Source organism: Drosophila suzukii, chromosome X, assembly GCF_043229965.1.
Source record: "Drosophila suzukii chromosome X, CBGP_Dsuzu_IsoJpt1.0, whole genome shotgun sequence".
NCBI classification, from domain to species: Eukaryota; Metazoa; Arthropoda; class Insecta; order Diptera; family Drosophilidae; genus Drosophila; species Drosophila suzukii.
The window spans coordinates 12,114,850-12,137,333 of NC_092084.1; the positions used below are offsets into that span (position 1 = coordinate 12,114,850).

A 22,484-nucleotide genomic window follows, 5' to 3' on the forward strand; every position below is an offset into this window, starting at 1 on the left:
CAGCCAATTCGAGACGTACAGCTAAAAGACCGACTGTTTTGAGCAGCTTGCTTAATATGCTAACAATCCTCATCATTTTGAGGAAAATTTATTTTTTGACCAATTTTCGATTTTTTTGTAAGGGGGTGCATCGTCTTTTTTTGCGAAAAATGGCAAAAATGAAAAATTTTCAGGTTAGAATGCCAATCGATTGGAAATTAAACAACGAGCTCAACGAGGTATGACATTCCTCATTCTGACTTATATTTTTGTTATGGCAGCCAAAAAACTGAATTTTTATGGCGATAAAAGGGCTCAAGTTTTATATATGTAATGTTCAGGCTTTAGCTGTACTTTCATAGTTCTGTCTGTGCTTAGCCCAAAACCGCCTTATCGATAAGCCTATATCGTTTCCCCGACAACCGGTCCGAGCCCCATCAATCTGCATCAGCATCAAAATGCCATCGAATTGCGGCTCATGCATATTCATTTGACCACCAGCACTTGGCACGTTCCTTAGCAACTTGGCAATGGCAAAAGCAACAGCTCCACCGGCCACATCCCCACCACATACAATACCATCCAACCATTACGATCCGATACCATCCCAGATCCCAGTAACCACCGCCTTCAATTTGGTTAGGACACGTAGCGGTGGGTGTTGCTGTAGCAAAATGCGCAACTCAATTGCAATTACGAGAAATGTTAGCTTATAATTTGATTAAACTTTTCAATTACAATATGCAATGAAGTTGCTCACTCGACAGAGGCAGCAGGTACGAGGGCGTGTTATCCAGAGGGGGCGTGGCAGTGTGTGATTGTGGGGGAGAAGGGGGAGGGGGGGTGGCGAGAACTGCCCGGACTGCTAATTCCCACAATTACAATTTGCTGGCAAAGCAATCGGGAGCAAGTCAACTCCCAGACCTCCCAGTCAGCAAAAGGAGACCGGAGCGAAAATAGGGAAATAAAATAAGTACGGAGGATTAGAGTTCGAGACCGCACCACTCGACTCGATACCCTTGGGTATAGGTCTGAAAAAGCAATGATAAAATAGTTTTTCATATCGTAGTTACTAAAAAATATGAGAAAGTTTTTTAAAACTATATAGTTTTTGGGGAAACATTATGTAATATCATATCGGAAATAGAACCCTCTGGTATTAAAAAAAAATTTCTTGTGGAAAATATATTTGTTAGAATATGTAAGAAAAAAAAACCATTTGTATGATATCATATGAGGAAATAATCCTCTGGTACTAAAAAAAAATTCCTTTGTGAGTAGCATTCCCAAACTAGGAAAATTTAAAAAAAAATCCTATTATACCACTAAGTACCTCCACCATGGGGGAAAGTATTAAAAGCTAGACTTCAAGGCCCATAAAAAAACATTAGAGCTTTTCTGGTTATTAGTATGATCAGTGTACCATACTTTTGCAAATTAAAAGTGGAATTGAATACCATCCTACAAGATCTATTGGGACATGGAAATAGCTACCATAATACATGCGTTCATGAGATCAAATCCCTTTTGCTGGGACATTGAGAACTTCTTATGCCAGCTGATGGATTTTAAGCCATGGAAAGGGTATTAAAATTAAGTTGCAGGCAGCACCTGCAGCCGGGGCTTCATAGGCGGCGGCGGGGGAGGTGCAGGGGGGTTTTACAAGAGGCTTGGCCATGCGCCAGCCAAAGAGTGGAGCATATGCCAAGGCCTAGACTTGCCTTTAGGCTGGGTTCCCTGCCTTTCTTTTTTTTTACTTTTATTTCCCTGCCCTTCTCGCCCCTTTTTGTGCCCCCTTTTGCGCCGCCTCTGTCGCCAGACTGCCGTTGTCTGCGTGTGGTTCATAATCTTAAATTGCCAGGCAGGCCCAAGTTCGGCTGGGTTTGGTTTCGGTTGGTTGGTCGGATGGTTGGATGGTTGGAACCCTGCCATGTACGTGCTCATGTGTGCAATGCGATAGAATTTTCTTTTTCCCTCGTCATCTTCGCTTCTTTTTTCTGTTTTTTTTTCTCTGCTTTTTTTTTTGCTGCAGGTTAATCTAAATTAGTAAAATATACACGCAGAGGCAGCATCGGGTTTAACTAACTCAAAGGTAAATAGACAACGTCACCGTCGCGACGTTGCAACGTCAGCAGCAGCAACTCTTCAGTTTGTTTGTTGCTGTTGCTGTTGCTGCCGTGATGTTGCTGCTGTGATGTTGCTGCTGCCGCATTGCTGCTGCTGCTGCTGCTGCTCCTCTCCGTCTGCTGCGGTTGTGGATGTAAATGGGGACCGAGGCTTGACGTTGCCATCGTCATCGTCGGCGACGATGCTAAAACCAAAGTAAACTTTAAACAAAACTTGGCACAAAGCAGCCTGACGTCGTTGTTGTGACTGTGCCGCTGCCGTTGTTGCGGCCCATTGATTCGCCAGTGATGCCAAGTGGCAAAGCGGACAGAAAGCCGTGACTGTGGTGTGAAAATACTAGATACCACAAACTACAAATAACTAAACTTGAACAAGAAATAATCATTCATAACGGTTAAGAATTAGGACCCACATTGTTTCTGATTTTATTATTACTTTAAAGTTGAATCTTATAAGAAAATATGTACTTAGTTTTAATTAAATATTCATTTTAACAGAATTTAATATTAAGTTGAAACTTAATCTTATTATGATTTGAGTATCGAGTATTTGGCACATTGATTTGCATATACTCCCATTTGTAAATGAAAATGTTTCTATAAACTTAGGTTAGGTTACCTTTCACGTAGAAGAAACTGCTACAATTAATAGCTGACCTTCGTGAAAGGAAGTCACTGCTGCCGTTCACGGCTTCACTTCCGTTCACTGTGACTACAAAGAAGCGAAAGCTTTACCTATTTTAATCCGATTTGCTTTCACAATCACGTTACAATAACAATCGTGACTCTTCTTCGAAAATTCGCCCCGTCTTTTCTGCATTTTTTTTCTCATTTTTCTTGTGCCCGCCCACAAAGAAAGGCACATCTCTATTCGCTATTCGCAACGAGCATAAGAGGATTTTCATTAAAGCGCATAAAAATGTGCCCCCTCCTGTGGCAGTTGCCATTCTTCTTATTTCTTATTCTTCTGATTGTGGGTATCTCCGCATGCCGATACAAAACGACCGAAACAGAGCAGAAAAAACAAATTGTAGGTATATGTATGTAGATGTCGAGGGATATGTATGTAAGTGGGGAGTTCCAACCAGGAGACACTCGAGTCGACTTTCGACCTCAGTCGCAGCTTCAGCCGGAAATGCGCAGGCAACAACAAGAAAAACAACAACAACGCGCGTGCCCCAACAACAGGCATTGCCTTGGCCTTTGGACCCCCTTTCAAGAACCCCCTTTAACCCCTAGTTGTTTGGCCCAAAAACGCAGCCAAAGGTAAACACAGCTTCATGTCTACATAGAAAGAAATCAAGATGGAATAGGTCTGCCATTTCGAACTTTTATTGGATTACTTAGATGGTTTTTTTTGGAAATCTATTATAAAGTAACCAAGAAAACTTTTTATAGTCATTCCTCATAAAGATTTAAGTTTTCAATTGGTATTAAGTATGGTATCTGCAAAATAACATAACCTTGTTAGTTTTAGTATTTTTTTAAAGAACCAATATAACTCAATACAAACAGAAAGATCTTGTTGATGGGTGTTCAGAAATGACTATTACTATCTTTCATGAGTTTCTAACAATTAATAAATTTTAATTTGGTAGTAAGAAATTCACGATAAAATACACCAATTTTCGGTACTTTTAAGGAATCATAAGGAATCTTATGGAACCAAACGGCGCGGTATTGTACGGCATGGTATTTGTAGTATTTTTTATGGAACCAATAAAATACGAATTCGAATATACGGATGAAAATACCGTAATGATGTGGGTTCGAAAACTATTATGACTAAAACTATCTGATGTTATTTTTGGTACTTTTTAAGGAATCGATAAATTGATGGTTATTCAAAAACTAGTGAAAAAGTAAGTGACATGGGAATGTCAACCGCCAGGACCTTCGCCTGTCCAATCCTATATGTACGTAATTTAAGATCCAATTAACCCTCATTACGACTTTCTCCGTGTACGCGATATGACCATCGCACTACCACCCTTTTATCCCTATTTTTCAGGAGCAGAGTAATAGATGTCACAGATTAGTAGCAGCTTGTACCGCCCCTGGAGTTTCAGTTCCGCTGAGTTGAGTTGAGTCTGCGGCTCAGCCGTTGTCGCTGTCATTAAAAGTGTAATAAATACAACGCACCGCACCGCAGCAACATGCAACTGCAACAGCAGCAGCAGCAGCAGTCGCGACAACAGCAGCAACAGCAACAGCAGCAACATGCCGAAGCAAAGTCAAGTACATCGTACGTTGTAGTATCATTTGCACGTACTTGTCACTCGAGTCGAGTCGTCCTATCCCCCGAATCCCCACCAGAAATCCTCTTCAGAAGCCTTCTTCTTCTACTGGGCTACTCCCTGCTGTTGCTGTTGCTGATGTTACTGATGTTGCTGCTGCGATGTGATGTTGCCACTGGGTTGGCAATGTTGTTGCTACCGTCTCCTGTTTCGGTTTTTCAGTTAGATTGCCCTTTGGGCTGCCAGGTTTCCCGGTTTTCAAGGCCCCAGACAGCTTGTCAGCCCCAGCATCTTGCCAACAAAAAACACACTTTCTGTTTGACCCACGGCTGTTGTCGGCATTATGTCCAGTCGGCTGATTTTCCGGCGGAGGGTGGCCACGACAATCATCATTTGAATAGTCCACACTTTGCATAAAATTAATATTGAGTCCTCCGGAGTTTCTGAAATGAAATGATGTTTCCGACAGTTCATCGCGAGTGTTTTAACGTCCGCCACTTCCGCCGGCAGCCAGTTTCTCCATCTTACTTTTTCAAATTTTTCTTTTTCTCTTCAACGCAGCGCCTGTTCGCTCGCATAATTCGCTTTTTTATGCCAACTTTGTCATTTCAAATATTTAATTTTCAAAAATAATTTATTCATTTCCGTCCAAAGTGAGCGACCCAAGAAAAAAAAAGCAGAAAGAAGAAAAAACCACCTCCTGTTGATGAATTTTCTTCGTTTCGTTTTGATGTTTTTGTTGCCGCCGTCAACCGCAATTCCATTTGCTTTGTTTTTTGTACTTGTAGGTGTTGAGGAAATTAAAACCGAACTGTAATCAAAAGAATGGCTATTGATGTCATCTCACCCCAGGCGAGGAAAACCCAGAAGAGAACCCAGAACAGAACCCACCATCATCATCATCACAATCTGCCGGCCAGTGGGAAATGTAAACGAATTTATGCATCAATTGCCAATATGAATTTGAGCAGGGCGATATTGGGTTCCGCGATTCAATAAGCTTTGTGATTGCTCACTGTCCATAGCGAAACTAAAGGAATATTGCTCTTTGCTTTCTTCACAAATATTTTTTGAAATCATACTATTGGCAAATATAGTCATAATATTGATAAATAATATGGTCACTCTGCATTGATTCTACAAAATTGTAACTCTGCAGTTTGTCTATATTTACCTCTTAAAGGTAGCTATTTTTCTTCCTTTAGAAAATAAATATATTTATCATACCATCACTAATAGTAATTAATTGAGTTGGATTTATTGAAACCACAATAACCGAACGGTAAAACGCACATTTGTTTCCAACATTTTCACACGCTTTTAATGGCCAAATGAAAGTTAAAACGGCGTATCAATTGTTCCCGTAGTTTGGAAAAACTCGGCTGTCGAGTGATTAATGGGCGGTATTAAGCGAAAGTTGAGGGAATCCATTGCCAGTCGTTAGAATGTTTCGCTCGCTTAATGGGTTAAATCGTAAAAATCACTCATACGCCATGTGTGCCTTGTGGTGCATCGATATATCGAAAAATGCAGGCACTTAAGTGCAGCGAAATCAATCAAAATCATTCGTGCACAGCTTAAAAATGCATTCGATTTAATTATCGCGTATAAATTTCAGACCCCCTTCCTTCCAATCCACCCCCATTTTTGGGTATACCTACATAAATATACACTCATATAACTCCGGTTCCATACAATCAGCAGCTGCAGACGTCGACTCTTGTTAATTGTGCGGCTTTTTGTGGCATTGGTATCGGGAATCAGAATCGAAATGAATGAATCGAGTACTGGTGTGAGTATTTGAGTATTTTCCCAAATAAAACAATGGCGAAGCCCAAAAATGAACAAATTCCGGCTATTGTCCTAAAAAGGTATTCGATTATAAATAGGGGGAGATGTTTCGGCCATTAATTTGCCAGTGTCTCGTTTTACTGCCTAATTATATTGGTTCAATCAATTTCGAATGGTTTGTGTTTTTTCCATTTAAATGTTTTTACCAAAAAAATTTAATTACGAAAATTTATTCCTAGTCACGTTTTTGGCATTGTGGCTTTTTGATTTTATTTCCCCTCCCTTACTCTCTCACCGAATTTTGTGTTGACAATTAACGATTTAAATTGCCTATTCGCCGCAACCAAAAAATGCATTCTAAAAGTTTTTGTTTTAATGAAATGTTTTTAAACCCTCGGTTATGCTAATAATAACTTTGGTTGTCTGTATAGAACAAGAACAACAAATGATCCGTGCAACATTTTAATGAAGTCAAAAATGTGTGAGATTTTATTAGTGCATTTTATTGTTTTTCGTCTGAGTGCGTGTATATTTGTTAAAGTGGGTGGCTCTTTCTTTTTGTGCGTTCAGCTGCCTTTTACGGCCATAAATAATGCGTAATGAACCGGGACTGGAGTGGAAACTAAATCACTTTGTTAAGCTGTTTCCAAACGTTTTTGCGAATTTTCCAAAGTGCCCTGTAATTGAGGGACTTACAGGGGGTATAATGGACGTCCACTCATTGTAATATGCAAAAAAATCAGTAATAGATCTAAAAAAAGGACACACTACACAGTTTATTAAAATAATACGTTTTTAAGTGCTTACTAAGTAATAGGGTTGTTAAAGCAAACATTATCGAAACTATCGATTTTTTAAAATGTACCAAACATCGATAATTTTGGCCAGCCATCGATAGTATTGCTCAGCAAAACGATATATTATTTTAACAGACGACTTATCGTATGTTTTACGAATTGTTTTCTATATCCTCAGATGCTAAACATTTTTCGATAATTCCGATAGTATCGATAAAATCGATAAAACCCAATTTTACAGGGTAATGCCCTTTATCATCAGCCCTTCAAGCTTTCCACTTTTACACACATTTCATGTAAAATGTTCAGCACTTTTGCGTGTGCATATGGGGCTTTTTTTTAATTAGCCTGCATTTTATTGCAGACCTCCCTGGGCTTACCAGCTCATTAGGGGCCCTGGCACCAGTGCACCACAACAATACATCATTTAAGCCTTCATTAGTTTATCGGCCAATGGCAACTGTTGGGTCGAAAGTTATTAGCGACAGTTTAAAATTAAATTGGCCTGAAATTTTATATTTTATTTTCATCGTTTTTTTATGCCCCCTATCGATGCGTCGCTGTTGTTTCACTCTTGTTAGCATATTCATTTGAAAGTTAATGAACTCGTCAATTAATTTTCCATTGTTTGAGCTGCCGCTGGGCAATGACAAATAATTCAATATTAATATGCCGTCGACGGGACAAACGGCTGGCCATGTTCAAATTCTTGATGATGGTTCGGGGGAAATCGAATGGGAAAATTTAAATTATCCTCAGCTGAAGAGCTGAAGAGCTTAAAGAGGGGGCCTGCCGTGTGTTTTATTTCCCCAAGACCAAGTTTAATTATGATTTATCATCGAAGCGAGATATTTACATGCGAAAGGTAAACTTAACACAAAAGCTATCATAGATTGTTTTGGTATAGATGCAATAATAATGAAATTAATGGGTTGACATATAGATTTCCTTATATTTATAGATCAAATCAGAACCAGAAAAGTTTATAGAACTGACCCTGAAAACGGAATGAAATGAGAACCAGCAATCAGACATACACAAATCTAAGTGGAGCTCAACCGCAAAGTAATTCCAATGGATCGCCGGATGCATTCCCCATTATGGGAAACTGTGGGGGAACCCACACCCATGGATACACATTCTCATATATATACCCCATCCATTCATCTTTTTCGGTGCATAAAAACCACGCAATTTGCTACACTTTTAACACTTGCACGGCTCAATGAAGTGCAACGAGACGCACTCAACTAACCACCCCAGTCCGCCGCCCCTGGAGCCCCCTTGGAAGCCCCCTTTTTTTGCCGAGGACCCAGAAGTCAAAGCAAAAGGCCCCAGAGTACTGGAGTGGTGGAAAAAAAAAGAACTGTGAACACAGCGAGGGGCAAAGAAATGGAATCTGAAATGCTTTTGCAGCAGAAGGGATTCAAACTAACCGAAGGCCGCATGAATCTGCGGTCAGTTCAACCACCCCCTCTCAGCCCACCACCACCACCCATGGGCTGTGTAATCGAATCCCTGGACTCGCAAACGCCCCCCCTGCTCACCACGCCCCTGCTCTTTTGGATGGCTTTTATTTGCCTGGCTTTTCATTTGGCAGTCAACGCTACGCTTTCGCGCTTTTCAACGCTAACGACTACGTGCCGCAGTTTAAACTGCCTTTTGCCCATGCCAACCCCCTCCCCCCACTCGAAACCACGCCCCTGCTTTTGGAGCCCACGTGCAATTGGAGCAAAAAAAAAAAAAAAACCAACCTCAAATTGCAACGAAAGCCGAAGGAAAATGCTACAGAAATGGGATACCAAAAACGAAACAGAAGCAAAAACTCTCTATAAAAAACGGCGCCTGTCTTGTAAAGTCTATATTACCATTTCCCCCCCCCCTAAGAAATTATAATCTAAGACCAAAAACAAATTCGAATTGGAAGTAATTAACACTTGAATGGCAAAAGGGGGGAATCTCGACAGACAGGCAACAAATCGCTGCAACTTATTAACAGCTTGCCCCAACATTTCCATTTCCATCTGGTGGGGGAAAAAAAAAAGAAAAAGCACCATCAAAATGCGGCTTTGAAATTAATTTGTGTGCGTGTGTCGGGACCCCCGATGGGTTAACTCACACCCGATCGAATTATGGGTCTAGAGAGGTGCTACGACCGTTCAAGTTTTCCCCTTACCAAGCCAGAGTAAATATGGGTTTTTTTTCAGTTTCCGCACTCGAGATTTCCAAGTGGCTTCGGTTAGCTGAAAATTTATGAGCCTCTAAGGTTAGCGCAAAGAGAATATCATCTTTCAAGCCGGAAAATACCGTACTCATGCTAACCAAAACAAGGCCGTATTTAAATTGTTAACAAATAAGTGGGCAGAATATACATCATATATTATTTTTAAGATCTTGATAAGGTATAAAAAAAATTAAAATAAACTATATTATTTATTTTAGAATACTTAAGTCCCTTAAAGATTTTAAAATCAGCATCAAATATTTAAAGATCTTCCAAAAAACCTTATAATATCTATGATATGTATGATATTATTCCTAATATTATCTATGATATCTATGATATTATACCTTTTTACTCACAACCCCCTCCAAAATGTGTAATTTTCCAGTGGGGAATTTTAATGCTGGGTACAAATTTTCGACTTGTAATGGGCTCCCCAACTATTGTATCCCCTTCTCAAGCCGCAAAATCCATTTCGCCCAGCACCATTTAATTTTCTTCATTAACACACACACTCTGAGGGGCACACACACACACACATGGCACGAGAAAATGCTTTAATAGTTTTTCCGTGCCTTTAATTTATGTGAATTTTCAAGGTAGCTAACGAGGTGCTGAGAGGGGGGTTTTTCGTGGTGTCAAGGGGGGGGTTAAGAAGGTGAACATTGTAAACGAGCCTGCGACAACGCCATTCGATTTGTCATCCCCCTTCCAGCAACCTCCCCATTAACCCCCTATGGCCCCACGCCCATTTCTCCCCCGAATTCATTTAGATTGCTATGAAAATTGCTTTTAAATTAAGTTCTGTGTGGCTGCAATGGCGGCTTTGGGGAAATAAAACCGACAACTAACTAACCAAACATTATTTCTGTTTGGTACCTTTTCAGACACTGCAAGAAAATATTCTACTTTTTAGAAATATTTTTAGGTTTTTTTCTATAATAAAACTAAGTGGAAAACAAACTTTTGATGGAAAATAGGGGAATACCTAGGGTAAAAACTTTTTAAAAACATTTATGAATATAAAATATTTCTTAAATGTTAGTATATATTTTATAAGAAAGCTAATGTAAAGCTTTACAAAATGTATGGATAGTACTTGATGGAAACTTAAGAATACCTTTGGCTAAGCTTTATTTGAAAATATTCATGAATATAAAGTATTTTTGAAAACTAGTATATTTAAAAGAACGTTATTATAAAGTTTTACAAAATGTAAGGATAGTATTTAATGAAAAAATACTATGAATACTATACTATGAATATAATATACATTTTTAAAATGAATATATCTTATCATATCTAGGGGTAATAGTTCAATATATCTTATTTAATACTTCCATTTTATATTTACAAATATTTAAACCTACACATGTTCAATGCTTATAAAATCTTAAAATTTCTCAAATTAATGTAAGCACCCCATTTCTCGCAGTGCATGTAATCGCAGTTGTTCGTTGGTTGTTTTCAAGTTGTTCGTGTTGTTTTCGCATCGGCTGCGGCGTAAAACAAAGCATTTGGCAATTAAAATACCGCCGGACGGCGGCTTTTCACAGGTGGCCACAGGTGGGCAGCAGGGGCATTTTCCTAGTGTTTTCCAAGTAAAGGAAAAGCCGCAGAGCAGCAGCAGCAAAGGAGTGCAGCCCCAGAAATTGCATTTTCATTGAGTCAATTGAGCAAGTGAGCAACTGAGATATTGAGCGGCTGCAAGCCAAAAACAACCCGCAAATGCCGCAGGAAAATGGGGGAAAAACGTCGGGAAAGCGTCGGAAAAGCAGAGCCAACATCGCAGCATAAGTCAACACTAATTGCAATTTGCAGCTAAACACGGACGGGCTTTAAGAAAAAAAAAAACGGGGTGGCAAATGGAAATGGGAATGAAAATGGGAGTGAAATGGAGGCATGTATCTATAAAATACATGACATAAATAAAAGAGGATTCTGGGCGAAAATAGCAGAGACGAAATGCACAAACAGAAATGAAACTTTTACTATTTTCAATCCCAGAGTGTGTGAGTATTTTGTGTTCAGTTTCCCAATGAATGAAATGGGCAAAAAAGTAGTCTCTCACTCAATGAATGAGTGTATATTTTCGCAGGAAAAAGTTTCTCCGCTTTTTATGGTTTTCGAAATAAAGCTATCATGTGTATATCCAATTTATAACATTTATTTTTAATCAAATTATTACTGCGGTTCTTTGGATTCCACCAGTCATATTTTTGAAAATACTTTGTGTGGTTATTTTTATTTATATCTTTAAAGATTCAACACTCGAAGACCCAGGGAAAAAATTAGTACGCTTCTTAAGAGAATTGCAGAACAAAGCTATCAAATATTCTTATTATAATAGTGGTTTTTAAGCAAATAATTACTGCATTATATTGGATTTTACTAGCATTATTTTGTAAAATATTAACATGATAGCTTTATGTTGTTCTTTTGAATGTATATATTCCAAAAAAGTAATCTCTCTATAACTTTGATAACTGGAATATAACATTGTGATGTAAAACATTTATTATAAATATTTTTCCATGATCTTGTATATATTTTCTTTCAGTGTGCTTGTGTGGGTGAGAAATTGACACGATGGCAAATTTAATTTGCACAGCTCAATGCAAATGAAAAGAATTGACACACAGGAATTCAAAGCAAACGATGCTAAAGACGTGAATGGGGTTCTCGAATAATTAGTGAATAATACTGTGAACTTGCGTCTCCGATTGCAAACTCAATGAACTTGATGGCACAAAAAAATGATGATATAGTAGCACTATTCAATCGAAATGGGTTGAGGTTGAGTAAACAAAAGGCACATTCGTGTCTGTGCTCAGGGTAACAATGCAATTAGAGTCAAAAATGATCTTTAAAGTGCCTGTAATTTGTATTACGATATTATTAACTTTTCAGAGTACTCCATTCGATGGCTGAACAAGTGAATTATCCTAGAAATTGAATTCTCCAACTCTGTGGCAAGCAGATGCACTTTGTCATGTCGTTGGTCCCATGTTGCCATGCTACTTGGCATTGGTGGCAAGTTGGGCAAAACCCCGAAAAGTGAAAACAAAACCAAGGCACAGGGAAAACAATGCAGGAAAAACAAGGAAAACGAGCCATATACACACACACACATACTCCTCGGCTGTTTTTGGGGTTTTTGGACCAGGATGATCTGGAGGACTACAGAAGGCAGTACCAAAAATCCAGGACCAGAGGGTAAACAATATAGAAAGGCAAACAAAACGAAGGAAAGTGGAAATGGAAAGGAAAACAAAGCACAGCCAGGCAAAACAAAAAACCAAGTAAATTTTCCCTCTTTTCGGAGTGAAAAGCGAGCAAATTAATTGAAATATGCTTCTGTCGCTGGCAAAAACATCAGGAAAATGGTTGGGGAAAAATCAGTGGCATCCTAAGTGATAAATGTATTTGATTGAATTATACATCTTTAATCCGAGCTAAGCAAGTCCTTTGAATTACATTTAAATAGCTTGGCAACCCAAAGTCTGTCTGCATGTATGCAAATGTATCTGCATATCTGAAATGCTCCTTCAATCAAGCAATAAATTAACAACTTGTCCGGGGCAAAGAGTATTTCCTCGTTTTGCCTTTTCTGCGGTCATCGTCAAAGGCAACAGCATTTGGTCAGTTGTTTGATATCATAAATTACACTTTAATTTTTATAACGAAACCTAATTGGAGCGATGACGACGACGACGACGACAGCAAAACCAAAAGAGCTCTTTGAAGTGTTCTCTTTTTTTGTGGATTTTTTTTTGTGGCCCAAAGCAGCGGATGATGATGGCCGATAGGATAGGAATTTCGGTCTTTTGGCCACAAGACAGCCACCAAAAGCAGCTAAAAAAGCTAAAACAGCTGCAACAGCTGCTGGGTCTGACCAAAAAGCAGAAAAAAAAATCAAAAATAAAGTCATAAAAACATGACTTGATGCGACGGGGAGTGCGGTCAATCACATCCACTTCCAATTTTAATTCCACCTCCATATGGTCACCTAACCAAAAGAACGAAGAACGTATCGCGTGGGCGGTGGGTTTATAACGCAAAATTAAGCCGCTTGTGGTTGAAAACCGCCGCATAAAAAAGTCAGCGAGTTCCCCTTAAAGGCATCCGAAACACTGAGGTAAATCAAATCTGAGTTTCAGATTCTGGAAATAACTTGCCATTCGAAAGTTATCTATTTTTGGTGGGCCATAGATCAGTTAAGGTGCTTGGAAAACTAGTTCTATAGGAATTGCTATCAAAGCTTAATCTGCATTTGAATGCTTTGTATATGATTTGGAACAATGGGTATAAGAAAAGATTTTATAAGGAAGTTAGTATCTTAAGCCTAAAAAAAATAATGGAAGTGGTTATAAAAAGTTGTATTATCTACATCTATTATGATCTATCCTTAACAAAATCAATGTATTCCAATATATATTTTAAGAGCCCAAGAATGCAATGTTATATAATTAGAAAAAAATTAATTTTTATCGATTTTATCGATAATAAAAGCGATTTATAAATTTTATTAACTGAATATAATATTAAGAGCCCTTTTTTATCACTAAAGGAGTTTCACTTCTCTACAAAATCCAAAATGCATTATTACATAATAAGTATACATTTATTTTTATCGATTTTATCGATAATAATATCGATTTACTTATTTTATAACCTAAAGATATTATGAAGAGCCCTTTTTTCCCTCAGTGAGGTAGTTCCACTTCTCTACAAATTGCCGAAAAATGTTGAACGTAAGACAAGGAGCTATATATATATAGTGGGTGATGGGGGCTTTTAAGGGGGCGTGGCAACTAGCGACGCGGTGCATTGTTGTTGTTGTTAATGTTGTTGCCGGCGCCAAATGCTTGCGCAAATTAAAAAGTAATTGCTTGAGAAAAAGTCAGAAACAGAAAATATGCAACAAACAGCAGCGGCAGCAGAAGAAACAGAAGAAGAAGTCGGTGGAATGTGGCGTTGATGGCTTCCAGGGGAATCGAGAATGGAGAATTGAGAATGGAGAAGGGAGATTCCAGAAAGGGGGTACAGAATCCGAGGTGGCTTACAGTTTGTGTAGTTGAAAGGTTTCAAGTTGCCAGAAAAAGGCCAAAAAGTCATCAACTTATCGTTGTTTTTCGGTTAAAAGCGAGGGCAGGAAGGGTACTACGATACTACGAAACAATAGAATGCAATATAAGGAGGGCTTTTGGGTGCTGGATTCTGGGTTCGAGATGTGGGATGTTGGCCTTTCGAGAAATGCTCGGGGGAGCAATTAAACAGAAGTAAAAGTGATGAATCAAACACTGACATTCGGCGAGAAGGAATTAGAGTGCTGACTTAGGGAAGCCATTAGTCGGATATGGTTGGACAGTTGGAAAGTGGGATAGTTGGATGGGGAGCAACTGTAAAGGGAACTTCAAGGATCTGCGGGTATTCCCCGGGGAAGAAATCGTAATCCACTCCCTGGTATTGAAATGCTCACTACGGATATCTTTATGGAAAGTTTTATATTAATTAGCCTATTCAAAGGCAACCGAAAATAAATTTTATTAAAGAAATATCAAGGAACTAGTATAAGTAAAATTCAAAAATATTATATTTCCGATAATAAAATGCTCCCTATAATATATTTAAAAATAAATTTACAAAGCCAGGTGGCAATGTCACAAAAAGAAACTTTACCAATTCAATTGCTTAGAAAAAGAAATAGAAAAGATTGCCCAGATGACTAAAATAAATACAAAATCCCGGCACTATTTTCGAGTTACTTTGAATCATTTTGCATTTCCTTTAAATCGGGGAATGCTGATGGTCGCCTTTGTGAGTTCGATTTTGCACAAGTTTCCCTTTGAATGCTCTCGGGCTCCATTAGTTGGGTCCTTTTTGTGCATTCCATGGATGGATACATTCCCCTGGACCCCCAAAAACATCCTCACCATAGTTTCATTCATTAAACGTAAAATGCTCAAAGGCCCCACATTTTCACATGGCAAACAAAAAGAGCGTAATTCAGACTTATTAGGATTCCCAGGGCGCATTTCTTAAATTCCGGGCATTCAGCAGAACAAATCACATCCGTATGAGAGTACAGCCCGCTGCTGCATGCAAATTAAGTACAGTCGCCGAGTCCTGCCACTACACAAAGGACACTCATTATGCAGTTCCATGTGCCCCCCACAACCCCTTCTTCATTTCATTTTTTATTTATTTTTTCACGGCTCCTTTTAAACAAAAAAAAACACACAGTTTTTTCCGCTGCCACATACTTTAAGGCGTCCCGCCAGTCTACAAAAAATAAATAAAAGTAAAATAAAAAAAACCGGAGGCAAAAAGCAAAGCAATCGCAACTGGAGAAATTCCAAGCGAAATGGAAGCTGCCAGCATTTTATCACATTGACACGCCACGCCCACCACCGCCCTTTTCAGAGGGCAGGGGGTGTGGCACAAAGCCACAGTGTTGCGGTTATGCAATAAAATGTTGCATTTTGCTTTCCGTTTGCCAACCAGAAAGCCTCGACCAGAATGGCCCAGTATCCCGAATCCCGAGTCCGCCTTGTTGCATCCTCCGTATGTGCAACAACTTAACTGCCAACCGCTAGGTAACTCTTACTATTACTGCTACTGTTTCAACTGCACTGCGAGAAATAAGTACCTGATTTTTCAAATTAATTGAGCCTAAAATATATTTTACCTCCACTAAAAACTGTTAGATGTTACCCACTTGTCTAAACAGGGGCATATATAACACTGAGTAATATAAAATTCCAAATATAATATTCCCGTAAATAACACCAACAAAAATATTTCGAAACCAACCACCCTACAAATTTTTGTTCTCAAAATAAAAAATGAACAATTTTTTTATACTCTAAAATTATTATTTTCCCTTTTCCCTTTCCATCAAGAAAAAATATATTTTATAATGTCACTAACCTACATAAACCTACAACAAGATTAAAAAAAATTGAGTTCATGACTTATGTTAAGCAATTTTTTATGAAGCTAACAACTAAGATCGTTTACTCTGATGAATCTTTTGACATTTTATGTTTTCAATGCACTTAATTAAGATAAAGAACAAAAACGTAAATGCTCTAGAAAAATCCTTAATTATAAAAAAAAAAAAATTTCTGAGTGCACTGCAACTTAAGCTGGGCAATTTGTTGCAAGTCAGTTGTGGGTGCCGGGGATTCGAGTAAGCTCGTGGCTCCGTTTACACCTCTCCCTGGACATTTTAAATGCGCACAGCTGGCGGGATTACCGGGCGGAATTTGCAAATGTAAACGCAGCGAATTAGTCGCGCCCCGAACATTCCGAACAGCCCTCGGAAAAGGGCATTGGGTGGAATGGGTAGGGGTACAGGAACAATATCACCACCACCCTCGCGTCATTGAGAACACACCCCCGAGGGGGAATAGTAAACATATGAAAATCACACACAAATAAATGTAATAAACAAAGCAGCATCTCAATGAGGGAGAGAGTCCACGTAGAGTCCATCCCGAAATGGACATATCAGGGGCGGGGGCAGGGGACAAGGACAGCCCATCGATGGCATGCCCCTTGGCTTCCCGGTTTTCCCCGCCCCCGATTTTCCATTGCCAGCGATTGCAGCCTGCCAAAAAATTAACAGATGTCTCGCATTAGATGCGCTTCACTCGACCCCAGAGACCCGCGAGCGGCAAGCCAATGAGGCGATTTAAGTCACAGTGGGTCAAGGCAGACTTTTACTGGGGACAGAACATTTATAATAATAATAAATATATCATATTCTGATTCTAATATAATTAAATTATCATATATTCCCTCATTTATGCACTTAATTTCAAGTCAGTTGCTAACAACTGTTAAGAACTTCCTGTCTTCACAATCTTTATAAGCTGTAGGAACATGTCTGAACATGCTTAAAATCTGTGCAAATATTTCAGATGAATATTGATGCTATTAATATGGATATAATAAATATATTATTTATATTTGCAGTACCAAATCATATAGAGCTTAATAATTTCATTTGTAATCCATTTTTTTTTAAAGAGACCAAATGTTTGGTCTTGAAAAAAAATGTCCATGAAATGTGACAACATTTTAATATATCCTTTGAATAAATATTTTCGGTAGAGATACATATTTTTTAAATAAATTGTTATTTTTTGGGGCCGAATCAAATACATTTTGATAATTTAGTTAAAAATTTTTTCTTAATTTCCAAATGCTTGGATTAAAAAAATGTTCATGGGATGTGTTAATATTTAAATGAGTTTAAAAATACAAGACCTTTAGTAAGTAAAGCAATTTGATAAAATTACTTAATTGGTAATCTAGTTTTTAAATTGACATTGAACCACTGTGCAGGTGAGCCGGGGAATTGGGAGCAATTTTTGGGCAAACGGAATCGAGACAAATCGCCAACGAATAAAGCAAATCGGAATAAAGCATTTTGGGTGGGGTGGAGTGGAACTGGAAGTGGGACCGCGAGATAAGCCACACGGCAGCAGGTAGCAAAATGTGTATTTTTCCTTTTTCAATATTTACTCTTTCCGCCAGATCCGTTATTTGACCACACGATTAATTCCCTTACAAATGGGATCTTTAAACTTATGTACAATATAGCATTACACTATATTATCAGAAATAAGAAGATGTGAAACCAACCCATGTAACTAATTAAGTATATTATATACCATCCGAAGTTGGTATACATATGTACATAAGATGTAGAGCAAGAGTTTGTATTATCAATATATTATTCTTATTATACATATGATAATATATTATACTCGTATACGTAAATCATATTATTTATAAGAGAGGGTAGTACATATCTTTTAAGTCAAAATTTGCTTATAAATCAAGTGAGTGGTATTCAATAATTCGGTGTCATAAACAAAACAGCACGTTTCCATACTATTTGCTGCTGAATTGTTTGTGTTCGTAAATCTTTTTGGACTTTGGGACTCGACTGGCTGGTCCTCCAGTGGCCAAGTGGTCAGCCGGAGGAGATTGTAAGTGCCGGAGAGGAACGGAGCTAGACAGATGGGATTGCTGGGCAAATGGGACAGGATAGAACAGGATAGGACATGATAGTACAGGACCGAACAGAAGAGGGACAGCCGGCGGCTGGAATTTTGCCAGACATAAATATTTTTTATCACTTTCCCAGCGCCCCCATCTTTCCATGGCCAACAACCCTTGTCCCCGCGCTGTTTATTTCGTTGCATTTGTAATGAAGTCCGGACTCGGGATTCCGGCGGAGACTAATTCAAATTTAAGCCATAGAAAATTAATTTTTCCGTACCCCCACCCCCCCAAAAAAAACGTAAGCTTCGCGGGGTGGATGGATGGATGGTTGGAAAATCTGATGGAAACGCAGGAAAGTAGACGGACAACTTTCGGCTTATGCGGCTTAGTAAGCTTCAAGGTCGATTTAGGGCCGTTGGCCAGGGGTTAAAGAGTTTAGGCAAATTTTTGGCCAGCATCCAGGGCTCTTTGTTTACGCAGATTTACGGACATTACGGACGAAATCCCCGACATGATTACCCGCACTTGAATTTAATTTAAATATTTTAGTGGCCCACAATGACAAGTTGAAAAATATGTTGGTTTTTGTTATAACTATCCAAAGAGAACCTGAACTTTAGCAACTCGTAAATGGCTAATACCCAGTTTTTCTATATTTTTTTCTCCCTTTAGCTAATCCTTTTCGCTTCAACTCGTTGGCCAATTTCATCGGCAATTGTCATGGGATTTTCTTTTTGCCATAAGCCATAAATTAGTGCCAACCGACGTTCCGTTGAGTCTTTAAGCTGACCTCTGACCCCCCATTCACCCACCCACCTTTGGGCCTGGTCAGAGCTCCCCCTCCTTTGGTGGGCTTTTGATTAATTCTGGATGAGGACGACAACGTCGACTTCAATGGTCTACAAAAAGTTAATCGTTAGTAATTTATGGCTCTCTGGTGGGCGTGGCCGCAAAGGTAAGGCGATCTGAAAGTATGTTGAATATAGAATGGAACATCACAGGAAGATGATGATGATGGTAGATGGTATATGGTAGATGGCATAAATCCCGATATGCTCACACATTCTTGGTGGAGACTAGACAATCGTCTCGAGCCATTCGAGGCATTCAACTGCGCCATTCCGAGTCTCGAATAAAACACCAAAAATGCAAAGAGAGGAATGTTGATGGCAATTTGGAGCGATGGAGGAGTTGGCATCGATGGCCAGTGCAAGGCCAAAGTACTCAAATGCAGGGGAACTGGAGTGGTGACAGTAGAGAAGGAGGGGTCCCCAATCACCATGCCCATCCCCATCACAATCACACAATGCTGGCAATTGAAAACGCCACTCGAATCGCCGTTCCAGCCCCCGGAACCCCCAACTTCCCCTACTTTCCCTGCAATCCTATCCAGCAAATGCACTCAATTGCACTGTCCAGCGTGAGTGACCATGAAAAGACCTCTGCTCTTGACCGAGGGAAGCTCGAAAGATCAATATCAATATCAATGGACGATTCGGGTTCAATGAAAGAATAGTGGCTTTATCACTTGGACAAGCCATTCTCAAATTTATAAAGGGAATACTTAATATAACGTTCCCTCATTGATTTATATCACAACAATTATAGATAAAAGAGATTAATTGACAGAAGTGTTCTTATAACATTAAAGTGTAACAACACTTTTGGTTGTCATCTACTTAACAGCATACATATGTTTCAGATATTACTATCTCAAATCCGTTTTCAATTTCAACCATAAGTATTCAGTAAGATAAGATAATTTTAAACACAATTATAAATGTATTATGGTATTTATCACAGCCTATACGTTGATAAGGCTTAAAAATATAGATAGCCTATCAGATTGCAGTAATAATTTTTTCTAGAATGTTATTAGATGGAAAACTAAATAGTTGTTCTGTTCTGAAACCATTCGGTCTTTACCAATTTTCTCAAAAATACAATGATTTTTCACAACTCTCAAAAAGATGCCTTAAGATCTCAGCAGTTAACACTGCTATAAACCACATAAGATGATTAATAGCTGGCTATTTCTTATAACAAATGTTTTGAAGCTAAGACCCCTTTTGTTTTTTGTTTTTTTTGTTGTTATTTTTCAGATTTGACAACCTGTAGAAAATATCAAACCAAACAAAATCGTTAAAATCTATAAATCTCTTACAGATCTAAGTTTCAAAGGGTTATAATGTATGGTATTTATATATAATGATTTCATATGGCTGAATAGATATAAAAACCCTATATCATAAGGTGGCCTTTTGTTAAAGACTTTTAAGAGTTGACAACCAGGAAAATATATCAATTATATGACATCAAATGATATTATGCCTCAAATCAAATCGTATAAAAACCCCAAAATTGACTATATATAAGGGTTTTGAAGGGTTATAATGCATGGTATAGATAAGAAGGGGTACTCACTCTTGCACTCGTTGGCATCGTTGTCGGTAGCCCTGCCCCAGGGGCGGTCAAAATAGAAGGGCTTGCAGCGCTCGCATTCGGGACCGGCGGTATTGTGTTTGCAGGCGCAGGTCATGGCCAACTTGGCGCTCATCTGGGTGCTCCTTCCGAAGTGGGCGGCCAGCGAGGGGGCGGCGGGGGACGTGTCCTCATCCTGGCCATCATCGGTATCCGTTCCTGATCCTGCTGCTGCTCCTGTTCCTGTTCCCGAAGCCATGGTGGCCACACACTCGGAGGCATGACCATTGCATTTGCATCTGCCACCGACGGCGAAATCGGAGACGGCATAGTGCTGCGAAATGGGCAGGGTCACGGAGGAGACGGCGGCCGAGGGGGCGGCTGTACTGGCTGGGGGCGTGGTCTTCCCGGGCGAAGTGACCTTGGGCTGCGGGGGCGTGGTCACCGCCAGTTTGCTCTGATAGTGCTTCTCATAAGCACTGCCCTTGTGCTTTCCCTGTCGCTTGGCATTCGAGGACTCCCCATCACTGGCATAGTCCAGATGCAGATGATCATCATCCAGTTCCAGGTGCTTTTTGGGCTCCTCGTACTCATCGTAACCCGTGTCGGCACTATCGTTGTCCTGCAGATTGTAGTCGTACTCATCCTGCTCCCCGTCCATCTCCAGATCCGCCTCGTCATCCTCGTCGTCGTCCTCCTCCCGACTGCCGCCCATCTCATCGCTGAAGGCATTTGCATTTTTCACTTTCAGCAGCTGCGGTGGCAGTTCCAATCGATGGAAGACCACTCGGATATCGGTGGCCGTCACCCAATCTTGAAGGACCAGCGAGGAGTCCAGATCATTGGCCGATGGACGTCCTTCCAGTGTATTAAAGGCGAATCTCTGGGCTGCACCACCCGTATCGTGTTGCGAATTGATGCAACGTGCCTCCTGCTCATTGAACTTGGAGATCTTGGCCCGATCCGGACGACCGTAGAACTTCTGGCACTGGGAGCTGTAGAACTGGAAGGGCTGCCAGGTCTGGCCGAAGTCGGAGCTCTTGAAGATGGCCAGCGAGTCGGGACGTGGCGAGCGGGGGCAGAAGGAGAGCGATATGTAGGTCAGCTCGTACTTCTTGCCCAGCGAGAGGGTCAAGGTGACATTGTCCGGCGGCGCGGTGTCCGGATCGTGGGGCACATTCACCGATCCCGATCGCCAGCAGGTCACATTGCTCGGATTATTGAGATCGGTCAGGGACGAGGGACCATATCGCTGGGGTTCGCATGCTCGACACTCGCCGGCATTTCCATCGCGGAGGAGTTCGCAATACCGTTCCGGTTGTTGGGCGCCACATACGCTCGATGCCTGGACGGGATTACCATAGGCGGCGTTCACGAAACTTGGCAGGCACTTGCGCGGCTTGCCCTCGAAGTAGCAGGGATCGTTGGCCGATATGCCGGCGGCCCAGGTGGATCTGGATAAGGATCCGATGGCCACGGCCAGGATCACCGGCAGGAGCTGGAGCAGGCCCATCCTCACCCTAAATCGGAAATGGGTAGAACTTTATAGTCGACTGGCTGACTGGCGACTATCGACGCCCTGTAAGCTTCCCATATTCCCCATCTCTTGATAATGCATCCTTTTACGGAACCCATAATTATAAAACATAAATCTCACTTTAATTCAAATATATTCATTCAGTTAATTAAATTATTTTCTTTTCAGTTTTGAAAACTTTCAAAGAAGACCTCTAATTTGTATCAATATTAACTGCTGACTGAAGTAACTTGAAAATTGCAACAATATTTAGCATATAACACCCCTTGAAATCTCATTAGAATGAGAATATAATAATTGAATAAGTTCCCAAGTCAGGTTAATGCTAATTGAAAACTATAATCACTTGGT

The 22,484-nt window shown here is 39.9% G+C and overlaps 1 protein-coding gene across 1 annotated transcript in view; it reads right to left on the bottom strand.

The window, feature by feature from the left end:
- The window catches only part of NetB (Netrin-B), a 71,065-nt gene that overhangs the window by 47,424 nt on the left and 1,157 nt on the right, over nucleotides 1-22,484 (bottom strand). Inside the window, exon 2 of the mRNA XM_017069862.4 lies at nucleotides 20,600-22,116. Coding sequence (XP_016925351.2) covers nucleotides 20,600-22,116 — 1,517 coding nt within the window. The remainder of the gene's footprint in view (nucleotides 1-20,599; nucleotides 22,117-22,484) is intronic.